At 43.2% G+C, this 22562-nt stretch overlaps 1 protein-coding gene across 1 annotated transcript in view; it reads right to left on the bottom strand.

Moving 5' to 3' along the window:
- PIR (pirin) overlaps positions 1–22562 on the bottom strand; it is a 112777-nt gene that overhangs the window by 389 nt on the left and 89826 nt on the right. Inside the window, exons 7-8 of the mRNA XM_059385630.1 lie at positions 12197–12279; positions 4340–4405 (exon numbers count right to left, since the gene is read on the bottom strand). Coding sequence (XP_059241613.1) covers positions 4340–4405; positions 12197–12279 — 149 coding nt within the window. The remainder of the gene's footprint in view (positions 1–4339; positions 4406–12196; positions 12280–22562) is intronic.

Genomic DNA, 22562 nt, shown 5'->3' with positions numbered 1-22562 from the left:
GAGGTTTTTCTCTCCCCCACCCCCTTTTTTTTTTTTTAACTGAGGGGTAATTGACATGCAACATTATGTTGTATTTTCTGGTGGAGTTTCAGGTGAACAAGTAATGATTTAATATTTGTATATACTGCAAAATGATCAGCCTAGTAAGTCTGGTTAACAGCTGTCACCACACACAGAGAATTGTTTTTCCTTATGGTGGGAACTTTTAAGAATTCCCATCGTTGTTAGTTTGATAGCAGCAGTCGATGTCAAGAACTGAACCGATCTGATGCCAAGAAATGGCAATGTCGTAGTTTGGATGTGTCCATGGCAAATAAGGCTGTGCGCTTAAATGAAGAGTTTGAGTCATTTTTGAAAATTAGCGGCAACTCATTGGCCATAAACAGAAGATTACAAACATTTTGAGTCAAGAAACCCTCATGTTTTGGATTCTCTAGGGGTTGGCAAACCTGTTCTGTAAAGGACCAGACAGTATGTATTTTAGATCTTGGGGGTCAAACAGTGTCTGTCTCCACTACTCAAATCTTCTGTTGAAGCATAAGAGTAGACACAGACCATATGAAAGTGAATAGGGATGGCTGTGTTCCAATAAAACTTTATTTACAAAAACACGCAGTGGGCAGATTTGGTCCATGGGTCAAACCCTGTTGGCGCCTTTGTCTAATTCCTAGGTTTGAACTTGAGTTTTGGTAAAAGCGGAAGAACTGAGGACAGGGGCACAGTGCTGGAAGGAGAGATTGAAGCAGGAAAGAAATGAGGGGCCTGCCTTGCCAGAAGAGGCCAGACCTCTGTGGGATTTGGGTGCGGTCTATGGGAAGAAGTTTGGGCATAATTCTGCAGATGATCAAGAGTCACCGAAGGGTTAAGTAGACAGTAACGTGATCTGATTTCTAGTTTTTCAGACTCTGGCACCAGGGTAGAGAAGGGGTCTGGCCTGGGGGGCTGAGTAGATGGTAGAACTGTTAAGGGTAGCTGAGATCCCAGCCACAGGAGGGTGTGGTAGAACAAGAAGGCCAGCTCTGGCTCTGCTGACCGGAAGGAACTGGAGAGACAACAATGGCTTCCTGGCAGGGGTGCTGGGTGTGTTGTTGGAAACACGGATCCGGGGCTCATGAGAGAAATTTCATCTGGAGACAGAGAACTGGACTCTGTCAGGTAGGAAAGAATGATGACAGAGAGCTCATATGCAAAATCAATCCAAGAGGGCACCTTGGAGATGTCCGCTTCTAAAGGACACACAGAAGAAAGGGAAATGGAACTCAAAATGAGAGCAGATCCTGGGCCAAGGACCAACTTCTTGCACGTCATAATATCGCTACAGTTTAGATTTGTGAAGCACCTCTCCCATCTCCTGATTACTTTTCTGAAAAAACCGGTGCACTTCTCGGCTTCCATTTTGACACATTTCTACAGTACGATGTTCTTCTTCTCAATTTCTAATGTGCACGTGGGCCACCTGGGAATCTTATTGAAATGCCTATTCTGTCTCAGGGGTCTAGGGTGGAGTCCGAAGCTCTGCATTTCTCACTGTTTTTCCGGTCACGCAGATACTGCTGGTTTGTGGACCACACTCTGGGAAACAAAGGAAGCACTGGAAGTTTGGAGCCCTCCAAAGCCAAGCTGAGGAAGCTTGTTTCATTAAATCCTTAAGATGAAGAAGAAAACTAAACCCAGAAAGCATGTTTTGTTTTTCTTTTCCTTTTGTTCTTTTTTTGCATAGTAGATCACTAAATTTGTTTTTTTTTTTTTTAAATCAAGGTATAATTGACATACATTTTATTAGTCTCAAGATGTACAACATAATGTGTTGGTATTTGTACACGTTGTAAAATGATCCATCATGGTAAGTCTAGTTAATATTCATCACCACACAAAGTTACAGATTATTTTTGTGGTGAGAACTTTAAATGTGTGTGTGGTGGGGGAGAGGGCAGGGAGGGAGAATCTTAAGCAGGTTCCATGCCCAGTGCAGAGCCCGATACAGAGTTCCATCTCATGACCCTGAGATCATGAGCTGAGCCGAAACCGAGAGTCAAACACTTAACTGACTGAGCCATCCAGGCACCGCAGTCTGGTGATGAGAACTTTTAAGATCTATTCCCTTAGCAACTTTCAAATAGGCTCTACAGTATTATTAACTGAAATCATCAAGCTGTACATTATATCCCCCAGAAAGTGTATGTTTTATAATTGATCAACTATAAGGGTTATAAACAAGAAACTTATTTGATAGTTATCAATTATTTCATAAACACTCTTTCAAACTCCAGGTTTCATCTTTTCTCTAGTTAAACCTTTACACTCCCTCCCCAGTAATAAAAATGGTGTGAGTTCAAGCTCTCATTAGGTAGAATCCCCTAGTACAGTGGAGAGCACAAAGCAGGGAGGCAGAAGACTAGGGTTCGTATCCCAGCTCCCCTACTAATCATCGCTTCCCATCAGAGAAGCCACAGAGCGGGGGTCACCCCAACACGGTGAGAAGCAGAAGGGCAGGGTGGCTGGAAATCAGACAGCTATGTGGTGGTGGGCAAGCCAGTGAACCTCTGAACCTCCACTTCCTCATCTGTAAAATGGGGATGAGAGTACCAACCTCATAAGTTTGTCCTGAAGAGTAAATGAAGTAATCGATGGAAAGCACTTTGACCCTTCATAGTAATGATACATACTACCCAATTATCTGTTATATAAATAAATAAAATATATTGATTTCATTTTCCTCATTTATAAAAAGGGATACGACTACATCGATGTTAAGGACATTTCCTATTTCAACATTCTGTGATGGTCCATGCTTAATTTGTAGCATATTATTATGGACAATCTCTGATAAGAAAAACAAGGTCCTCAGCTAGTTCATTAAATTGGTATGGTTCCCAAACAGCCAAGACATGGTTGTGGCTGTCTTTAAACATACACGGGTAAAAGAAAAACTTCCTAGGGTTTAAAAAGTAAGCAAAAACAAACAAACGAACAAAAAAACCAAAAAAACTACAATAAACAAACGAAATAAAATGCTTTGCACCTTTCATTAACTGAGATATCAAGGGACTTATCTATCTTGTCTGGTTAATCCGAGTTTGAAGGTGAAGGCTTAGTTATGCAGTGTTCTCAAGACCTAAGCCTCCGAGAGAGGATTTCCATAACACAGATGGACCGTGGCCTCGAGCAGACCCTCCCTTTCCATTACCTAATCTGGTCAGACTCTCATTTCTCATCCTCAGTGCAGAGCTGATTATCAAACTCAAAAGACTTACATCCCACCCTTCCTTTCTCCACCTAAATTCTAGCCACTATGAATAAAGATTATGACCCTTTATGATCTGTCTTCAGGCTTCTAGAACAACACACCATTTCAGTGCTCTTCATTCAAGACGAAAGGCAACAAGAACCATGGACCTTTGGAGTGGAAACTGAAGCACGCAAAATGGAGGTCAACTGCTATCGGGTAGGTAGAGTATTAACTTCATGTTTTCCCCTGAAGTTATTAATAGAACAAAAAAAGAATCTTTTTAAAACAGTATGTTGTTCTTGAAATGAATCAGCTGGGCTTTTTTTTCTCATTGTGTATACCTGGGAATTCATGCAAGGCAAGCTGATATGGTGGGATTTTAAGGCATGCCAAATTTCATAATCAGATAGGTAGACTCATGTTTTATAGGCATTTATCCAAGTAAGTCGGCAAAAAATTTCTTAATAAAAATAAATATGAAGGTGGATTCCAGCTGTTTTTAGATGCTCTTCATTTAATAAAACAACAATATTATGAGGAAGTCAAGACAAAGTGAAGTGAGTAGGTCCTTATTCCAGGAGGTTCTGCCTCCAGCTAAGGTCTTAGTCCTACGATACCACGGTCCCCTCTATTCTTTTTTGTTTTTTAAACAAAGAAGGAGCGACTCAGATATTTTAGAAACTGCTAAAGAAATATTCTTAAGAGGTACCTGTTTTTCACTAAAAATACAATGGACTACAAACAGTATTGAAATCACTGAGGCTTTTGATAAAGATAAAAATGATATTCAAGCAGCAGGCCACAAAACCTTTCTATAAGTTCAAGTTCCCTGTGACAAAATGCCAAACACGATTTCTGTTTCCCCATAGTTTGGTATTCAATGTCCTACAGGTAATAGGTATTATTCCTTTAAAAGAAGGAGACAATGAATATAGAAATAAATGCCATGTATATATTTTCCTCTGATGATGGCACAATGAAACAAAATCCTCGAGTTTGTAGGTAAAGAAGACAAAAATCCAGCCACTCCTCCCTATAATACTATCCATGCATACTACTTTCAAAGAAAAAGAAAATCAACAGGAAAACTGCTGTTGTTTGGGGCTTATCATGTTGGACAACTGGTTCTCTTAGTGGCTCCCCAGCAATTAGAACAAAGTGGCTTCTCTCAGGGTCCTAAAGTTAAGGAAGAAAACATCAAACAATAAACATGCTTCCTTTTTTTTGAAGATTTTATTTATTTATTTGCCAGCACAAGTAGGCAGAGAAGCAGGCTCCCCACTGAGCAGAGAGCCCCATGTGGGGCTTGATCCCAGGACCCTGGGATAATGACCTGAGCTGAAGGCAGAGGCTTTAACCCACTGAGCCACCCAGGCACCACTAAAATACTTTTCTTTCAAATGTCTGTTGATTCATACTTAAATTTCACCACTCCACAGTCATTAGGGAATAAAGCTTTCTTTTTTTTTTTCTTTTTTTAAAAAAAGATTTTATTTATTTATTTGACAGACAGAGATCACAAGTAGGCAGAGAGGCAGGCAGAGAGAGAGGGGGAAGCAGGCTCCCCGATGAGCAGAGAGCCTGATGCAGGGCTTGATCCCAGCACTCTGGGATCATGACCTGAGCCGAAGGCAGAGGCTCCAACCCACTGAACCACCCAGGTGCCCCGGAATAAAGCTCTCTTGATAACTGCATTTTTTTAAGTTGAATTTTAGTCATTTAAATGTGATATTGAAAAGAAAAATCATTTCTGATAGAAACCACACCCTTTGCTCAGAGCTTAGTGTATATTATGCACAATTGAACTTGCTCACAAATTTGGTCATCAGCATGTATATTAATTATTGTCCTGAGCTATAATGTATGATGATGTCTGTAGAGCCTGTTGGCTTAACTAAGTGGTCCTCGACTAGTTTGTAAGCTTCTATGCCTGTTTTATGTAGTTCTTTTTTTCATTTCCATCATTGATCTTTTTTTAAAAAAAATATTTTATTTATTTATTTGACAGAGAGAGAGACACAGCAAGAGAGGAAACACAAGCAGAGGGGGAGAAGGAGAGGGAGAAGCAGGCTCCACTCTGAGCAGGGAGCCTGATGCGGGCGGGGCTTGATCCCAGGACCCTTCGAATATGACCTGAGCCAAAAGCAGGGGCTTAACCGACTGAGCCACCTGCAGGCGCCCCTCCATCGGTGATCTTAAGCTATTTTCTTGTATTGCTCTATAATAGTGCCTTTCTTTCTTCTACCTCTGAATACCTCATAGAGGTGGTGGTGGTGGTGGTGGTGGTGGTCTGAGAACCACAAAGCCTAATTGTTAGCATGGTGTCTAAAGCAAGAATAAGTAGGGATTGATCATCTGCGCTTAGTTTAAAGCACTAATCTTTAGTGTATGGAGTTTATGATATCTGTTTATAAAATATGAACTACCAGAATCATTTTTGGATTTTCAGATGAATTCATGTAAGCATGTTGTGACAGCAAATTGGGTTGTGGGTAGGTAGGGTGATGATGTATAAATAAATAGAGCCTGGAAATGGTTAAACAGAGATTTTTTTTAAGGGAAAAAGTTGTTTTATTAAAAGTTCAAAAACATGTTTTTTGGCAAAGCTGTAAGGAAACAAGAATGATCATAATTTTTCTAATGGGGATTCAAAATGGTACAACTCATAAGCAGGAGACCATATGATACTTAAAAACAAAAATGTATTTGCTCTCTAATTCAGGAATTTTCAGGAATTTTTAACAACTTGCAAAATTACAAAGTGGCCCTTGAACAAAAACCCAAAGAGATGATCACTGCGTCTCCTGGGGGACTGTGCTAAATGACACCAGCCCTGGGACTGCAGGGAATAAGTTAAGACTTTTGCAGAAACCATTCTACCCCAACTTGCCTTTTAATATTTTCAAGTGCAGGGCAAAAGAAGAAATCAATTTCAGGCCTGCACAATATGAATTTTTTTTTTAAATGCATGGAAGTTTAAAAAATTATCTTTGTTGAATCCAATGATAAGTCTTCTGGTACTTGTAACATTATAATGATTCTAATTAATGAGCTTTGTATCAGAAGTATATAAATATAGGGGCGCATGGGTGGCTCAGTTGGTTAAGCATCTGCCTTGGGCTCAGGTCATGATCCCAGGGTGCAGGGATCAAGCCCCATATCGGGCTCCCTTCTCCGTGGGAAGCCTGTTTCTCCCTCTCCCACTTCCCCTGCTTGTGTTCCCTCTCTTGCTGTGTCTCTCTCTGTCAAATAAATAAATAAAATCTTTTTAAAAAAGAAGTATATAAATACGATGTAGTATAATGACCTTACCACATATTTAGAAATATGCTATACTAGGAGCGCCTAGGTGACTCAATGGGTTGAGCATCTGACTCTTGATTTTGGCTCAGGTCATGATCTCAGAGTTGTGGGTTCGAGCCCTATGCCGAGCTCTGCACTCAGTGGGAAGTCTGCTTGACATTCTCTCTCTCCCTCTCCCTGGTCCCTCCTCCTTGTGTGCTGCCTCTCTCTCTCTCTCTCTCTCTCTCTAATAATAAATAAGTCTTTAAAAAAGAAAAAAATAAAAAGAAATATGCTATATTATTAGAATAGGGTAAAGTTTTAATCATTACTGCTTTATTTATTATTTATTTTAAATTAGATAGACCTAAGACATGCCTCCAAAGAATTACATTAACATTCAGTTCTGCATCAGTGATTAACAAATCACCCTAAACTCAGTGGCTTACAACAGTTAGGGTTTCTTACAGTGTGGTGGGGGCTCTTCTTCTGCTCTCTCTGGCGCTGGTTCGGGGGCATCACAGGACATCAGTGATAGCAGGGGATCAGAGTCATACTGTCCATGTGTTCTCTGGAAGGATTCCTGTAGCAACTTAAAATCTCCCAAGTGATCTATAAACCTGTGTCTTTCCCTGCTTCACACTGGCACTGGACCTCATAATTAATACTTTTTTTTCAGTTTCAGGGGAAAAAATCAAATCTTAATTCTAAAGACAAACTTTAGAGACTTTACTATAATAGGACCCATTTGGAGAGAAATTTACCTGAGCAGATATCACTTGGATGGTTTTAGAAGGCTCCATTTAGTGCAATATTTCTGGGACCTATTTTACATTAATAGCAAAGAAATGTCAAAAGTAAACCTTCCTGGGGCACCTGGGAGGCTCAGTGGGTTAAGCCTCTGCCTTCGGCTCAGGTCATGATCTCAGGGTCCTGGGATGGAGCCCCACATTGGGCTCTCTGCCCAGTGGGGAGCCTGCTTCCCCCCTCTCTCTTTGCCTGCTTCTCTGTCTACTTGTGATCTCTCTCTCTCTCTGTGTCAAATAAATAAATAAAATCTTTTAAAATAAATTTTTAAAAAAGTAAACCTTACTTTTGGATTTGCATAATCTTCCCTTTTAAAAATTTTTAATGAGAGATTTAAACATTGTAATAAGATAAGTAAATCACATGGTTTGTCTTAAGGGTATTTCTGGAAGGGTATTTGTGATTAAAGAAACTCTTAATTTGCATTTTCCTCCTTTATCTGAGAAGGTTTGGTGGTCTGGACGTACTGCTGAGTGCTGACTGAGAAGACCAATCTTCATAAGGAGTAAATGTTTCCATATTGAGTGCTACACAGAAAATATTTCTGGAATTTATTATATTTGGAATTAGAAACATCGTCCATTTGGCCAGCACATCAGCTTCAAATTATTCCTAATGTGACATTCAGAAATAGACATGTTTAGGGCTCAAACTTCTAACCCCAAGGTCAAGAGTCACACACTCCACCCACTGAACCAGCCAGGTGCCCCAAGAATGTAAGTTTCTTAATTCAGAAGGCGTACTTTTTGTGAATGACAAAATGTCCCCAGTTTACACATTTAGAAATGATGGTCAAGTTTAAAAATAAGAATTTTGCTTCTTTTCATATTAGATCAAAGGATGACTTTCTATTTATAATTTGCATAGTAAAATAAAGGGACACTGATGTGAAATGAAAGATGATTTCACTGCTGGGTGTTAAGGAGGCCAGGAGTTTGGATTCCATTTCAGAAACCTGATTGATGGTCCACGCTTCCTTTCATGACCTTCCCACTAAATTAACCTCTCAGTAGCCCCTGCTCCTCTATCCTTAGCCAGATATCTGATGCCCTTTTCTTGTTCCTTAAATATATCTTTTTTTCTTTCCCTACTTAGCCTTCTTTGGAGAAAGCTAATCATCTTTCTGGACCTTCAGTAGAGCGCTGATATGGTTAAAAGTCCCAACAGCTGTTACCTTCAAAAGTCCTCATCTACAGTGACCTTGGGCATACCGTCCAACGATGAAAATCATGCACAAGGAAAGAGAATGGAGAGCTATTTCAGACATGGGTCCCTGTGAGGATCTCAGTAAATGCCTTTTAGGGCATGATGAAAAGACCCCATATAAAGGTAATGGGGGCCAACATACTGCTTCAGGTATAATTTCCCCACCTGAAGGTCATGGTCTCTTCCGGCCCAGGCCATATATGTCTCTGACTTCAGTCAACCTTCTCAGAGCTCTTAGCTCAGAGTTAGGCCCTTCTGGGTTTCCATGAATAATTTCCTTTTACAAATTGCTATTGTTATTCCATAAATTCTATTCCTAAGAAAAATCCAGAGTTCCAATGATACCAACGATAAATGATCAACGCCCAGGTGAAGGCCCTACGATTTACTGGACGTGTGGACAGCTTCTCAGCTATGAGCAGTATGGACTCCCACTCTGATCCTGAAGCTTGAGATGGCAGTAGGACTCTGAGAATGAATCCAAGGGCACGCTTTTGGTTTAAGAACACCTATTATAGTGCTACATTACCTGAAAACAATCACCAGGAAGAAACTGTGCTTTAGCACGACTTAATTGCATGCAATTGTTCTTACTGGACTTCACTGTTCACACCTCGTAGGCCAATTGAAAGGTAAGAGAACGAACTACTACCAGTTTTTTTAAAAATAAATGATTATGAATTTTTACCCATAAATAAGCAAAAAAAGTTGTCTCTAGTTTTAATAGAGTGTTTTATTTCTGTCTTTCGATCTATATTTGAATCAAAATGTTCATCTTATTCAGTTACTGAGTTCCCCACGAACAGTGGCAGTTAAAAATTATCGTGACCCTCACCTATTGTTTTGGGGGCGGCCAAAGAAGAACTGATTGTCTACCTTAAACTACAAGTGAATTGGCTGATCCATGAGGCTTAAGGCTTTCTCTGCAGGACATCAATATAATCATGTGTCTGAAGGTGACATCGAGCCTTTCATATCAAACCAATGTGCTCCTGGTCAGGGAGCCATCCTGGCATCCAGAGCACCCACTGTGGGCCAGAGCCGCAAGGGGAGCCTGAGCTCCTGAAGCAGAGACCATTTCAGGGTCATCAATACAGTCCGGGATTAAATGCCCAGAGTAGCATGGGGTTGATCCCAATCTCTAAGAACTCTGAAAAAGTTAAGACTATTTTGAAGCCACTGTTGGGGAGTTTGGGCTTCCTCTAAGAAGTCAAAGTTCTGGCTTAAAGACTCTGAAATCTGGCATAAACCAAGCCCCTGCAGTTGCTACCTGCCAGGGAGGACTTCAGAGTAATAGTCACGGAGGACAATCCTCCTGTGCAAGAAGACGGGGGTCCCTGAAGCCGAAAATGTGCCGATCTAAGGCAGGTCAAATGCTAGATGGAGCAGGATAGCTGGGAACAGATGCGACCCGCATCATCTTTGGGGCCGCCCGGCTCTCCTGCCCCAGACGACGGGCCCCTCTAGAGGAAACCGCCCATTACCACTAGTTAACCAGGAAGACAGGCTTGACTGTGGAAGTAAGGAGTGCTGAAGGGCTAGACAGAAGCCAGGGAGCATACCGAATCCTCATTCTTGGCCACAACTCAGTGCCAAGGGAACTATGGGGAGCATTAGGAAGTCACATCTATGAATCCTCATTAGGTAACACGTATGTGACATGACGACCTGTTCAATTAGGCGTTTAGCTCAGTGAACTTTCTAGCTGCCATTACTGGGCAGCTGCGAGGTACTAGATCAGGCATTGTTAGCACAGTTGCCCTGGTAAAGAACCAGAGGAGAAGTACCTTGGGTTCTGTGCGTCACCTAGTCTCTGGGACAAACACTCCAATCTCCCGTTGTGGTTTGAAAGCATCCACAGACAAACAGAAAGGGACGGGTTTGGCTGTGCTCCGACAAAACTTTATTTACAGAGCCAGGTTTGAATTTGGCCTATCGGGCAGAACTGACCCTGTGCCCTTGTGCATGGCATCATTATTTCGGTTTCACAGCCAGAGAAACCCAATCTCAGAGAAGTGGAGCAACCCGCCCACAGTCACATGCCTGACAAGTGGCAAGGTCACTATCTCTTCTCCCCGCTAATCTAGGGGGACTTGCTGCTATCCATGGACATAAGCATGACATCCCCATTGAAATGCTAGTTTTCTTTAAAATCCTTTTGCTTTTTTTCATTGAAATGGTCTCCTGCATCACCAGCTCCACTGTGCTCATACAGAGCGATATCGACAGAAGTGCCCACGACAGGACGGGGCTCCTTGGCTCTCCCAGCTGCCTCCCACCTTTCTGGCTGCCCCCACTTCCCAGCCCTGCTGTAAATCTTTCCGGTGGTTCTTTCCAGCTTCTGGAGCCCTTCTCATTTGCAATGTGCCCTCTGCTAGATTATAGGAGGAACAATGGTGCCAAGTTAAAATCAGATAATGTTACAAACAAATCCACTATCAGGAGATTCTGGCCTCTGTGTAGCTTCCATGACTCTCTGCTGCCTGGGGTCGGCACAGGGGAAACTGCCATTTCTGTAGGTCCAAAGGAGCAGTTTCAAACAGTTCAACCTAATAAGAGAGGGCACGGACTCCAAGATCTGCATTTTCTCTGGTGCCCAGGAGAATTTTCTTCTACTTGCTTCCTATTTCGTGGCGGTGCCTTGGGTGACTAAAGCCGCAGTAGGGGAGCTGCCAGAAAAGTGGGCGAGGATGTAGTAATTCTTCAAATCCACTGCATTCTACAACCCCAGGGCCAGAGTGCCTCACAGCAGTCAGCCTGCCTCTCCACCAGTCACCTGCACACTGAAGTAGCTTTCATTCCTACTTTGCAAAATTCACCTTGTCGGGAGCTTTTGCACAATTGTCTCCTCAGTCCTCTTTCTGAGAAGGACACAAAGCCACAGGGTTGGCTTAGCGGGCTCACAAGAGAGTGACAGAATCACCCAATGCAATGAAAGAAACCCAAGGAAGAAACTGAAAATCTGGGGATAGAAGCTCCCGAGACTCCTAAAATAGCAGAAGCAGGGGTTGGACCCAAAAGGGACAAAATGCATCATATGCTCTTCTTGGTTTGAAATGGGGCTGACTTGCAAAGGGCTCTCTGTGAGAAAGCATGGAGATCTGTATTTATACTCCTAGGGGGCTGATCCATTTTCACTTTGACTAAAAAGGAGATCAATCAAGGGTCTAAAGAAAGAAAATTAAGAGACGAGGGAAGACATGTTGCCTCCAGATTCACATGTCTAGGGATAAACAAGAAAGAGTTCAGGTGAGTTATGAAGATGAGCAATGGCTATAGAGAAAACCTTAAAATAAACCGATAGAAATAACAGAGGTTAGGACGCCTGGGTGGCTCAGTGGGTTAAGCCACTGCCTTTGGCTCAGGTCATGATCCCAGGATCCTGGGATCATGAGTCCCACATTGGCCTCCTTGCTCAGTGGGGAGTCTGCTTCTCTCTCTGCCTCTGCCTGCCACTTTGCCTGCTTGTGCTCGCTCTCTCTCTGACAAATAAATAAATAAAATCTTTAAAAAAAGAAATAGCAGAGGTTAATGAAAGGGAATAATAAACTTGTGGCATAGTTTCTTTGCCGAGGGAAGAGAGAACATTTTCCAGCTGCACTGGAGACGGGCATTTACCTATAAACCAGTAGAAAGTACAATTTAAGAAAATTACCGATTTTTAATACTTACCTTGTTCTCCACCTGGACATTGTCACCTTCCCCCAGCACTGCTGTGTGATGAGGTGCTATTTTCTGTTGTGCATCCTCAGGTCCTACAAGGAAGATGACCCATGAAATCAAATGTTCTTTATAGTACATTTATCGCATGGTTACAAACATGGTTAACTCCATAGCACCGTAATATTTGTCTCAACCTCAGACTTAAGAGACTTAGGAGTCTCTGTAAATCTCTTGGTTTATTATACCTGTAAGTACTAAAGTCTGAAACTGGCTGGTTTCCAATGCAGAAAAAACAAGGAAGTGAATCCTGCATCGTGTTTCCACTTACACTTTCGGTGGCAGGCCTAACAGTTCAATTTATAAGCAAAGTCTTCGGCATTACATGCTAATAAGAATGCTTCCTTGAGCAAATTATACACACCTCCTAGGAATTAAGCATACTTGGGAAAATTAGTAAATGCTATCATTAATTCCTGCCAACAAGTATTTATGGAACACCCATAAGTGCCTAGTTCTATCAGAAAATCCAAAGAAGATCAAAGCCAATTCCTTTTGTTGTTGTTGTTGTTGCTGTTTTAAGTAGGCTCCACGCCCAATGTGGGGCTCCATGGAACTCATGATCCTGAGAAGCAAGAGTCGCAAACTCTACTCAGTGAGCCAGCTGGGCACCTCTCAAGCTCCTTTTACACAGGTAACTCAAATCTCATTGGGAGGAACTAAATATATCTTCATAAAAGAATCAGAGAGTAACTCCCTTGAAAAATAAGTAAGTAAATAGCTATTGCACTATGAACAAGGCTCTGTTCTAAAGGCTATGTTGGGGGGAGGCGTCTTCAGGATGGCTACATTCCTACCCCTTCTATAATGAGAACGACAGATGAAATACAAATGAAATTGTGTCCTAGTACAACAGTAAAATAATGAGCAAAGTTCAATGAGAGAACAGGGCTGTAGGGGCTAATTCGGGTCTAGGGGCCCTAAGGATTTGTCATGGAGGAAATGACTTGAACAGAGCTTTGCAGGATTACAGAGATCTATGCCACGTAAAGCTAGGGGATAGGGTATTCTAGACAAGACAACAGCCTTGGCGAAGCTGAGGTGTGGGGAACATGCATCTCTAGGGGAAGCGTGACCCGTCCACTACTGCTGTGACATTCCTTTGGGAAGAATGATGGAAATGGAGACCAGCTTCAGATCAAGAAAAGACTTGGAAGCCATGTTTATCCACATAAAGTGGGGGGCCTCTGAGGACAGAGTTGGGCCTGAAATGGTCAGATCTGTGTCTTGGGGACATAACTTTGGGAGCAGAGCATAGAATAGACTGAGGAGACAAGAATGAAATTAGGATGACCTGTTAGGGGCTTACTGTCACAGTCTCAATGAAACTGAATTACGGTCTGGGGGCACCGGGCAGGCTCAGTCGGTTACACTGCTGACTTTGGCTCAGGTCCGGATCTCGGGGTCCTGGGATCAAGCCCCGTGTCAGGCTCCATGCTCAGTGGGGAGTCTACTGGTTCTTTTCCCTCACCCTCTCCTTCTGCCCCTACTCCCAACTTGTGTGCACACATGCGTGTTCTCCCCACCTCAAATGGATAAATAAAATCTTAAAAAAAAAAAAAAAGGAAGAAGAAAATCAAGTAAAGTGTGAACTAAGAGAGTGGGATGGATTTTCGAGGCGGAGTTAAGAAAGAATCTAAAGGACCTGGCAACAGTGGGAGAGAGGAGACCAATGGGATCCTCTCTAGGAACGTGATAACACAGCGACCAGATGACAGCAGTGCTTCTGCACGAGGGTAGGGACTGGAGAAGCCACATGGGCTGGAATAGTCACAGGCTGGAGACAGGAGGCTGGGATTTGGGCTGGTTCTTTCAGTTGGGTAAAAAAAACCAAGACATGCAAATGGACAACAGAGAGAAGGTTCCAAGCAGGAAGAGAAGCCCATAGAGATGCCTAAGAGGGATACACCTTAAGGACATTTGGAGACATAAATCTGGGCATCCCCCTGACATGTTAAAGCTAAAGCTGAATAATCAATTAGGGTATGCTTATTTATTTATTTATTTTTAAAGATTTTATTTATTTATTTGACAGAGAGAGAGATCACAAGTAGGCAGAGAGGCAGGCAGAGAGAGGAGGAAGCAGGTTCCCCGCTAAGCAGAGAGCCCGATGTGGGGCTCGATCCCAGGACCCCAGGATCATGACCCGAGCCAAAGGCAGAGGCTTTAAGCCACTGAGCCACCCAGGCACCCTGGGTATGCTTATTTAAATGAAAACAACAGCTTGAGGAATTATTATATAAACAGACACATAATTTGTGAATTTTGTGAATACTGGAGCCCAAACACAGTAATTTTTTTTTTTTTTTTTCCGAGGGAAAGCCTCCCTTTTACCTCCACTTTGGAGATCACCCATGTGAGCAACGAGGCTCATTTTGATGTTTGCAAATGTGAAATAGGATTCTAACCAACCGAAATTTTTTTTAAGATTTTTATTTATTTATATTTCAGAGATCACAAGTAGGTAGAGAGGCAGGCAGAGAGAGGGAGGGGGAAGCAGACTCCCTGCTGAGCAGGGGGCCCAATGTAAGACTTGATCCCAGGACCCTGAGATCATGACCTGAGCCAGAGGCAGAGGCTTAACCCACTGAGCTACCCATGTTCCCCCTGATCCCCGCCCCATGCAAGAGTCCTTAACCTGGGGTCAGTGCAGTCCCAGGACCCATGGCTAGAACTCAGAGCAATTGCTGGAAGGCAGACAAAAACTTTCTTTTCATGAACACGGAGCTGAGATCGGCCTTTCCTTTGGTCATGAATGTAGCCAACGACCACTGTGGTATTGGCTGGGCCACTGACTCCATCTCCAATAGAGATCACAGGTGTTTTCCCCTCCTGTTACAGTGCCATGGCCATCTCAAAACACCCTTCATGGGAATCAGTGCTGAGAATGGAGAGTAGTGCTACTGCTCCGTGGTGTTCTTTCAGATGGCATCCAAGAAGCACACCTAGAACTCTACTGCAAACTTCTGCTTTTAACATTTTAATGGTTTCATTGAATTAAAAACAGCAACAACAACAACAACACTGTTCAAGAGGTGGAGACTTGGCAAATTACAAAAGGGTCCATGGCACAAAATAAGATTAAGAACCTCCGTCCCAGAAGAAGGGGTGTGCTAGTCAATGTTTAAAACTAGATTTCAGATAAAGGGCTAATATCCAAAATCTATAAAGAACTTATCAAACTCAACACTCAAAGAACAAATAATCCAATCAAGAAATGGGCAGAAGACATGAACAGTCATTTCTGCAAAGAAGACATCCAAATGGCCAACAGACGCATGGAACAGTGCCCAACGTCACTCAGCATCAGGGAAATACAAATAAAAACCACAGTGAGGGGCACCTGGGTTGCTCAGTGGGTTAAGCCTCTGCTTTCAGCTCAGGTCATGATCCCAGGGTCCTGGGATCGAGCCCCATATTGGGCTCTCTGCTCAGTGGGGAGCCTGCCTCCCCCTGCCTCTCTGCCTGTCTCTCTGCCTACTTGTGATCTCTGTCAAATAAATAAATAAGATCCTTTTAAAAATTAAAAAAAAAAACCTACAGTGAGATACCACCTCACACCAGTCAGAATGGCTAAAATTAACAAGTCAGGAAACAACAGATGTTGGCGAGGATGCGGAGAAAGGGGAACATTCCTACACTGTTGGTGGGAATGCAAGCTGGTACAGCCACTCTGGAAAACAGCATGGAGGTTCCTCAAAAAGTTGAAAATAGAGCTACCCTATGACCCAGCAATTACACTACTGGGTATTTACCCTAAAGATACAAATGTAGTGATCTGAAGGGGCACGTGCACACAAATGTTTATAGCAGCAACGTCCAGAGTAGCCAAACTATGGAAAGAAACTAGATGTCCATCAACAGATGAATGGATCAAGAAGTGGTGTACACACACACACACACACACACACAATGGAATACTATGCAGCCATCAGAAAGTGAAATCATGCCATTTGCAGCAATGTGGATGGAACTAGAGGGTATTATTATAAGTGAAGTAAGTCAATCAGTGAAAGACAATTATCATATGATCTCACTGATATGAGGAATTTGAGAGGCAGGGTGGGGGGCTTGGGGAGTGGGGAAGGAAAAAATGGAACAAGATGGGATCTGGAGGGAGACAAACCATAAGAGACTCTTTTTTTTAAGATTATTTCTTTCTTTATTTATTTGACAGAGATCACAAGTAGGCAGACAAGCAGGCAGAGAGACAGGGGAGGAAGCAGGCTCCCTGCTGAGCAGAGAGCCCGATTCGGGGATCAATCCCAGGACCCTGGGATCATGACCCGAGCCAAAGGCATAGGCTTTAACCCACTGAGCCACCCAGGCACCCCCATAAGAGACTCTTAATCTCACAAAACAAACTGAGGGTTGCTGGGGGGTGGAGGGGCGGGGATGGGGTGGTTGGGTGATGGACATTGGGGAGGGTGTGTGCTATGGTGAGTGCTGTGAATTGTGTAAGCCTGATGAGTCACAGACCTGTACCCTTTAGACAAATAATACATTATATGTTAATTTTAAAAAGGCATTAAAAAAAAGTAATTTGAGAAAAAGAAAGGATTAATGTAAATTTGAAATAGAATTACTGAATAAAATGTTTAACTGAAAAAAATAAAACTGGCTTTCAGGCAAGAGTGGAAGAATGAACCCAATTTGTAGTACATGCTCATTTCCGTGGCGTAAAGGCTCCCACTGTGGCCAATTTCAAGTTACCAATGTGAGGTGTGAGGTCAGGCAAGAGGTGCACATTCGGCCCCCTCCAGCCAGTGACAGTTGGCCCAACGCACCACTAAAGGTCCTTTCTCTATTGATGATTTAGGTCAGCAGGGGCCATGGAACTGAATGAGAGGCCACCGCGGACTTTCTACTCATGCACGGATTTGGCAATAGAACAGAGGTCTGGGAGTCTAAGAATAATCTTACTTAGAACTGGGTCATATCTTTAACTGTGCGATGAAGAAGCATTTGATTAAGGGTGCTTTTATCTTCAGCTCATTCATACAAAACACCCAAATACGTTACCCACAAGGTCTACTCTTGGCCCCTCATTTTAGAGGGAACATTTTAGAATGTCCCACTGAACAGAAGCCCCAACAACTTCTACAGCCCGTCTCCTGTCATTATGGAGTGGGCTGGCGAGGGACAACTCTCCACTAATGCAGAACTGGGTTCCTCTGCACCTCCTCGCAAGGGAGCTCGCTTGACTGGGGTGTTCCTGGGTCTATGAGCAACCGCAAAATTAGAAACAAACAGTTCATGTTTTCCTAAGAACGCCAATCGTCACTTTATTTGGAACACCATTTCCACCCACCTTCTTTGCCGCTCAAGGGGAGGAATCATAGTGCTGATTCTGAAGCCATAAGCTTATGGCTGACCTTCATTGTAGATGCTGGAGTCAGGTTTCCAGGTCATTCTAACCGTACCTTAAGCTTCTATATTGTTTTAGGAAACGTTTAAAACAGGATCCCCGAAAACAAAGACTGCTTCTGTCATCTTATCGTTTCTATGCTATTTCACCCACCTGGTTATCTCTTGAACCTAAAATTAGTCGCAAAGAAAATATACTTTATTGTGTTTGACTACTTTCAATTATACCAGAGCCAAATCAGATACTAAATAGTTTCCATCAAGAAGCTTCGCCAAGAATGTTGACTCTAAGAGGGCAGTGAAGGAAGATGTACTGGAAAACAATTGAACTGCAAATAGTTTGGTTTGCCGAAACAGTCCTGAAAGGGCAAAATACTTTAATACATATTTTCAAGTTAGTGCCGCGGTTTCAGTGTGTGATTAATCGCTGGGCAACTTTCCCCCATATGCCTGATTTCCTTTCTCTTGTCTTTACAAGGATGCCCGTGCTAGTGATGGCACTTCCACAAGAGTCTGATTTCCTCAATTGTGTGTACAATGGAAGCCCCCTTATCTGATGCAATCAGGATCATTAACTGGAAGAGACAGTCAACTGCCTCCAACATTTTGAATTAAAGCGCAAATGTGCATACATTTGCCAGTTTTTAGAAATACAGTCAAGGTGGGTCGGCTGATTGGACTGAAGCCCTGTCTCTCGAAAGCGTACATGACTGCAACCACTGAAATCCTTCTAGATTACTAGTTGCCCCATTCTCTTTCTTTCAAAAGCTCTTTTTTAGCAATTCCCTTTTACAAAGCATTTGGCTGAGTTCTAAAAATACCTACTTTTCTTTCTTTTTTTTTTTAAAAGATTTTATTTATTTGAAAGACCGCAGGAATGGGGAGTCATGGGGAGGGGAAGAGGCAGAGGGAGAGGGAGAAGCAGGCTCCCTGCTGAGCAGGGAACCTGACCTTGGGGCTCCATCCCAGGACCTGGATCAGGACTTAAGCTGAAGACAGACGCTTAGCCAAGGAGTCCAACTCTTTTGATACCTACTTCATTAATTTACATATAGCTTAATTAAAGTGCCTCATTGCAATCACAATTGCCTTTAAAGCTCAATTTGGTTGCAGGGAGTAGCAATGGGCAAGCAGACCAGGGTTGCCCGTTATCCTGGGTGTTCAAAGCACCTCATGCAAGGTATTCCTCGTGGAAGGAACACACTGCTCAGTCCAGTTCATTCTAGGTGAGTGGAGGTCAATTCGGAAGGCTTCTAGCATTGCTCCCCTTTTACCGAGATTCAGGGTCCGTGTCAAACTTAGTACCACCCAGAACCAGCAGCAAAGGGCTGAGCACAAACTAAGCATGAATAAATACTTAAGTGAGTCTGAAACATTTCACTACCTTCATAATAAGCCAGTTAGGTGTCATTTCAATAACCACAGACAAATATTTTTAGATTTCTAAATATACTTTCTCAGCCAAACAGTATACGTGATACTGGTCCCTCTAGGAGACTGACATCCAAGCTGATAAACCATCCCATGCCAGAGGGCTACAGGATATAAACTCCTCTACCCTTTGATCTGTGTTAATGTCTAATGTCATTTTCATCTCAGCGCCAGGGAAGGGGTTCAGCTCCAGTTTACTTGGCATCTACTAGCTTTCTGACTGTGGTTTTCAGTTTCTTTGTTTTCTTTTTCTTTTTATCATCTACTGACTGCACAAATGTCAGCTGAGGGCTGGTCAAAGGACTCGATGCCTCAGTAGAAGATGATTGTCAAAGATCTCACTCCAGTAATCTGTCATGTTGAAACCTCCACCTGTCCTTACTCAAAACTTACCAATATCTGTCTTTTAGGAACTTCCTGCCATCAATTAATATTTTGAGTCCACCTGAATCTCCATTTTATGGGATCTCCCCTGATTACTTTCTCAACCCAAATGGCAGTCTCTTTATTCCAGCTCAATGCACACTTGTAACATCTATTCCAACAGAACGGAGGTGCGTGGCATTTTGGAAAAGACAATTACTTGCTTATTGGTTCCTGCCATCTGTGGTTTGCTGGTGTCATCCAGGTTTTAAAAGCAAGATAAAAATGTCTCAGAACACGTTTTCTGGATTCTCTCTTATAGATTTTATACATCAGTACATATTTAAGAGCTTTCAGGCTTTGTCTTTTTGCCTCTGGCGATTTGTTCTTGCCCTTTTGTTTTTCTCATTAACATCTCCACGGTGGGGGGGGGGGGGTTAGGAGGAGGGGAAGAAGATAAAATTCAAATGAGATCATTTGGCCAGTCACTGATTGGCTAAAGCAGAGTCCCCAGAGGCCAGTATGTGAGCTGGATTCTCTCCACCGTCCAGTTTACCCCGGACAGATGCAAGTCCGCTCCAATGCTGCACACTGTTACCCCATTTCCTGCCAGATGTTTTGCACTAGTGGCCCATAGTCATGAGAGGGGACCAGGGCAGTGACTAGAAATGGCTCAGGAAACTCCTGGCTTCTCAAGTAAAACAAGGGGATGTACAGATCATTCTTACCCCTTCAGTTGTTGAGCTTTGCACTTGTTAAGTTCTTGGACTAAAGGTCTGCTAGGAAACAGGGCTCTAACTACTGATGAAAACAGGTTTTGAGTGGGCGCCTGGATGGCTCAGTCAGTTAAGCCTCTGCCTTCGGCTCAGGGAAAAGGATGGAGCCCAACCTGGGGTTCCCTGCTTAGCCGGGAGCTTCTCCCTCTGTCCCTTCCCCTGCTCCTGCCCACACAGGCGCACAGGCGCTCTCTTCCTCTCAAATAAAATCTTTTAAAAAAATATTATATTTAGGGCGCCTGGGTGGCTCAGTGGGTTAAGCCTCTGCCTTCGGCTCAGGTCATGATCCCAGGTGCTGGGATCGAGTCCCGCATCGGGCTCCCTGCTCAGCCAGGAGCCTGCTTCCTCCTCTCTTTCTGCCTGACTCTCTGCCTACTTGTGATCTCTGTCTGTCAAATAAATAAATAAAATCTTTTAAAAAATTATATTTATTTACTTGACAAAGAAACACAGCAAGAGAGGGAACACAAGCAGGGGGAGTGGGAGAGAGAGAGAGAAGCAGGCTTCCTGCTGAGCATGGAGCCTGATGCGGGGGCTCAATTCCAGGACCCAATCCCAGGACCCTGGCATCATGACCTGAGCTGAAGGCAGATGCTTCACCACTGAGCCACCCAGGCGCCCCCCTCCCCAAAATCTTAAAAACAGGTTTTGAAGGGAGGAGGATGAGGGGATGGGCAAAATGGGTGAAGGGAAGCAAGCGGTATACAGTCTTCCAGTTATAGAAGGACTAAGTCACAGGGATGAAATGCACAGCATTCACAATCAATCAATCAATCAATCAATCAAAAAATTGGGTGGGGGGAGGCACAGCATGGGGAATACAGGCCTTGATATCAGAATAGTGTTGGATGGCGACAGTTGGGAGCGCCAAGTGTGGCGAGCGCTGTAAGGACCTATTTAGCAAGAGGCTTCCATCAAGGTTAAATCAATAACGTTGTTTAATCCTTAAACTGTCCCTGGTCCCCTTCCCCCAGCTCCAGGTAACAAAGCCCAGATACAGGGGTGGGTCAGGCCAGGTGGAGACATCGATCAGTGGGGGCGCATACTGTCTCCCTAGCTACCAAGGAGTATGGGCCCCGCCCTTTGGGAGCCTTTTGGCACCAATCCCAATCAAGGTGTAATAGGCTGGTTCAAATGTCTGCTAGGGTAAATTGTAACTCAACTGGTCACCTAGCATCACTGTGGAGTTTCCTGTGTGTGTTACAATCTCATTGGCCACCTGTGCGTGGCCAGGCCCGACCGCATGGCCTTTGCCCTTAAAAGCTAGTCTGTGAAACAGAGAAGGGTCGCCCTCTCTTGTAAGAGGTGTGGCCCCGAACCCCGAAGGTTTGGTTTGATTCTTGATGCCTGGCGCGAAATAAAGCTTTGCTTGACCTTCGCTTTGTATCAGTCTCGCTCCTTTCAACACGGACCCATTTTGGAGGGCATAACAAGCACAGCGTCACCTACAGACCTGTTGAATCGCTACATGGTACCCCTAAAACTAATGTCACATGCGCGTCAATGATACTCCGAATAAAAAAACAGGTTTTGAAGATTATTTGTTAACCTTTTCCTCCACATCATCCTTCACACCACCATTTAAACCAAAATCAAATAGGAGCTTTTGTAGCGGTCCAGAAGCTAAGAAAGTTTTCTACCTCTGTAGATGGCTGAAATGGATCAAAACAATAGCATTTTGTGACACATGAAAAAGACACGCAATTCAAGCTTCAGTGGCCACCACAAGGGCTTCCGGATTACTGGATTACTGCAGCTGCTTTTGTGCGGGGAGGGCTGGAAAAAGTCCTTGACAACTGAAAATGTCTGGTCCTCAGAGTTGAAAGTATTCATTATCTTGGCCTTTATAACAAGTGTGCTGTCCTTGCCTTTTCTCATTCTACACAAACATTTCTGCTCTCCTTACCACCTCGGAATTCACATGCTCGCTTTGTTACTTTCCATTTGTGCAGGTTATTTTGTTCCTCTTGAAATCCTAAATTAATGGGCACTACTGCCACAAAAACCAGTCTTGACTCTCCACATGTATCAAGTATGTTGTGACACTCAAGATTTTCTAAAGCTCTTAAAGCAGTTGATGCTTCGCCTCCTTCAGACGGTTAATAGAGTTTACTTGTGACACTTGTGATAGTACTAATTTTTCTCATGTTTTTTCAAATGCTGAAAGAAATGAATTTTGCTTCTGACCCACAATTGAAATGCTATTCAGCGAAAGAGGAACTAAGGCCATTTTTACTATATAAAATCAAAATACATGGATTTGTATTACCACTATTTTCCAGGAGAGTAACTTGAGGCAACTGAACTCTTTCAGAGATTATGAAGAATGGTTTAAGTGGCTCTAAGAGGTCGGTCGTCTTCAAGTTCGGAGCAGATGTTAT

The sequence above is a fragment of the Mustela nigripes genome, chromosome X, assembly GCF_022355385.1.
Source record: "Mustela nigripes isolate SB6536 chromosome X, MUSNIG.SB6536, whole genome shotgun sequence".
Classification (NCBI taxonomy): Eukaryota; Metazoa; Chordata; class Mammalia; order Carnivora; family Mustelidae; genus Mustela; species Mustela nigripes.
This window is presented reverse-complemented; position numbering and strand designations above follow the sequence as displayed.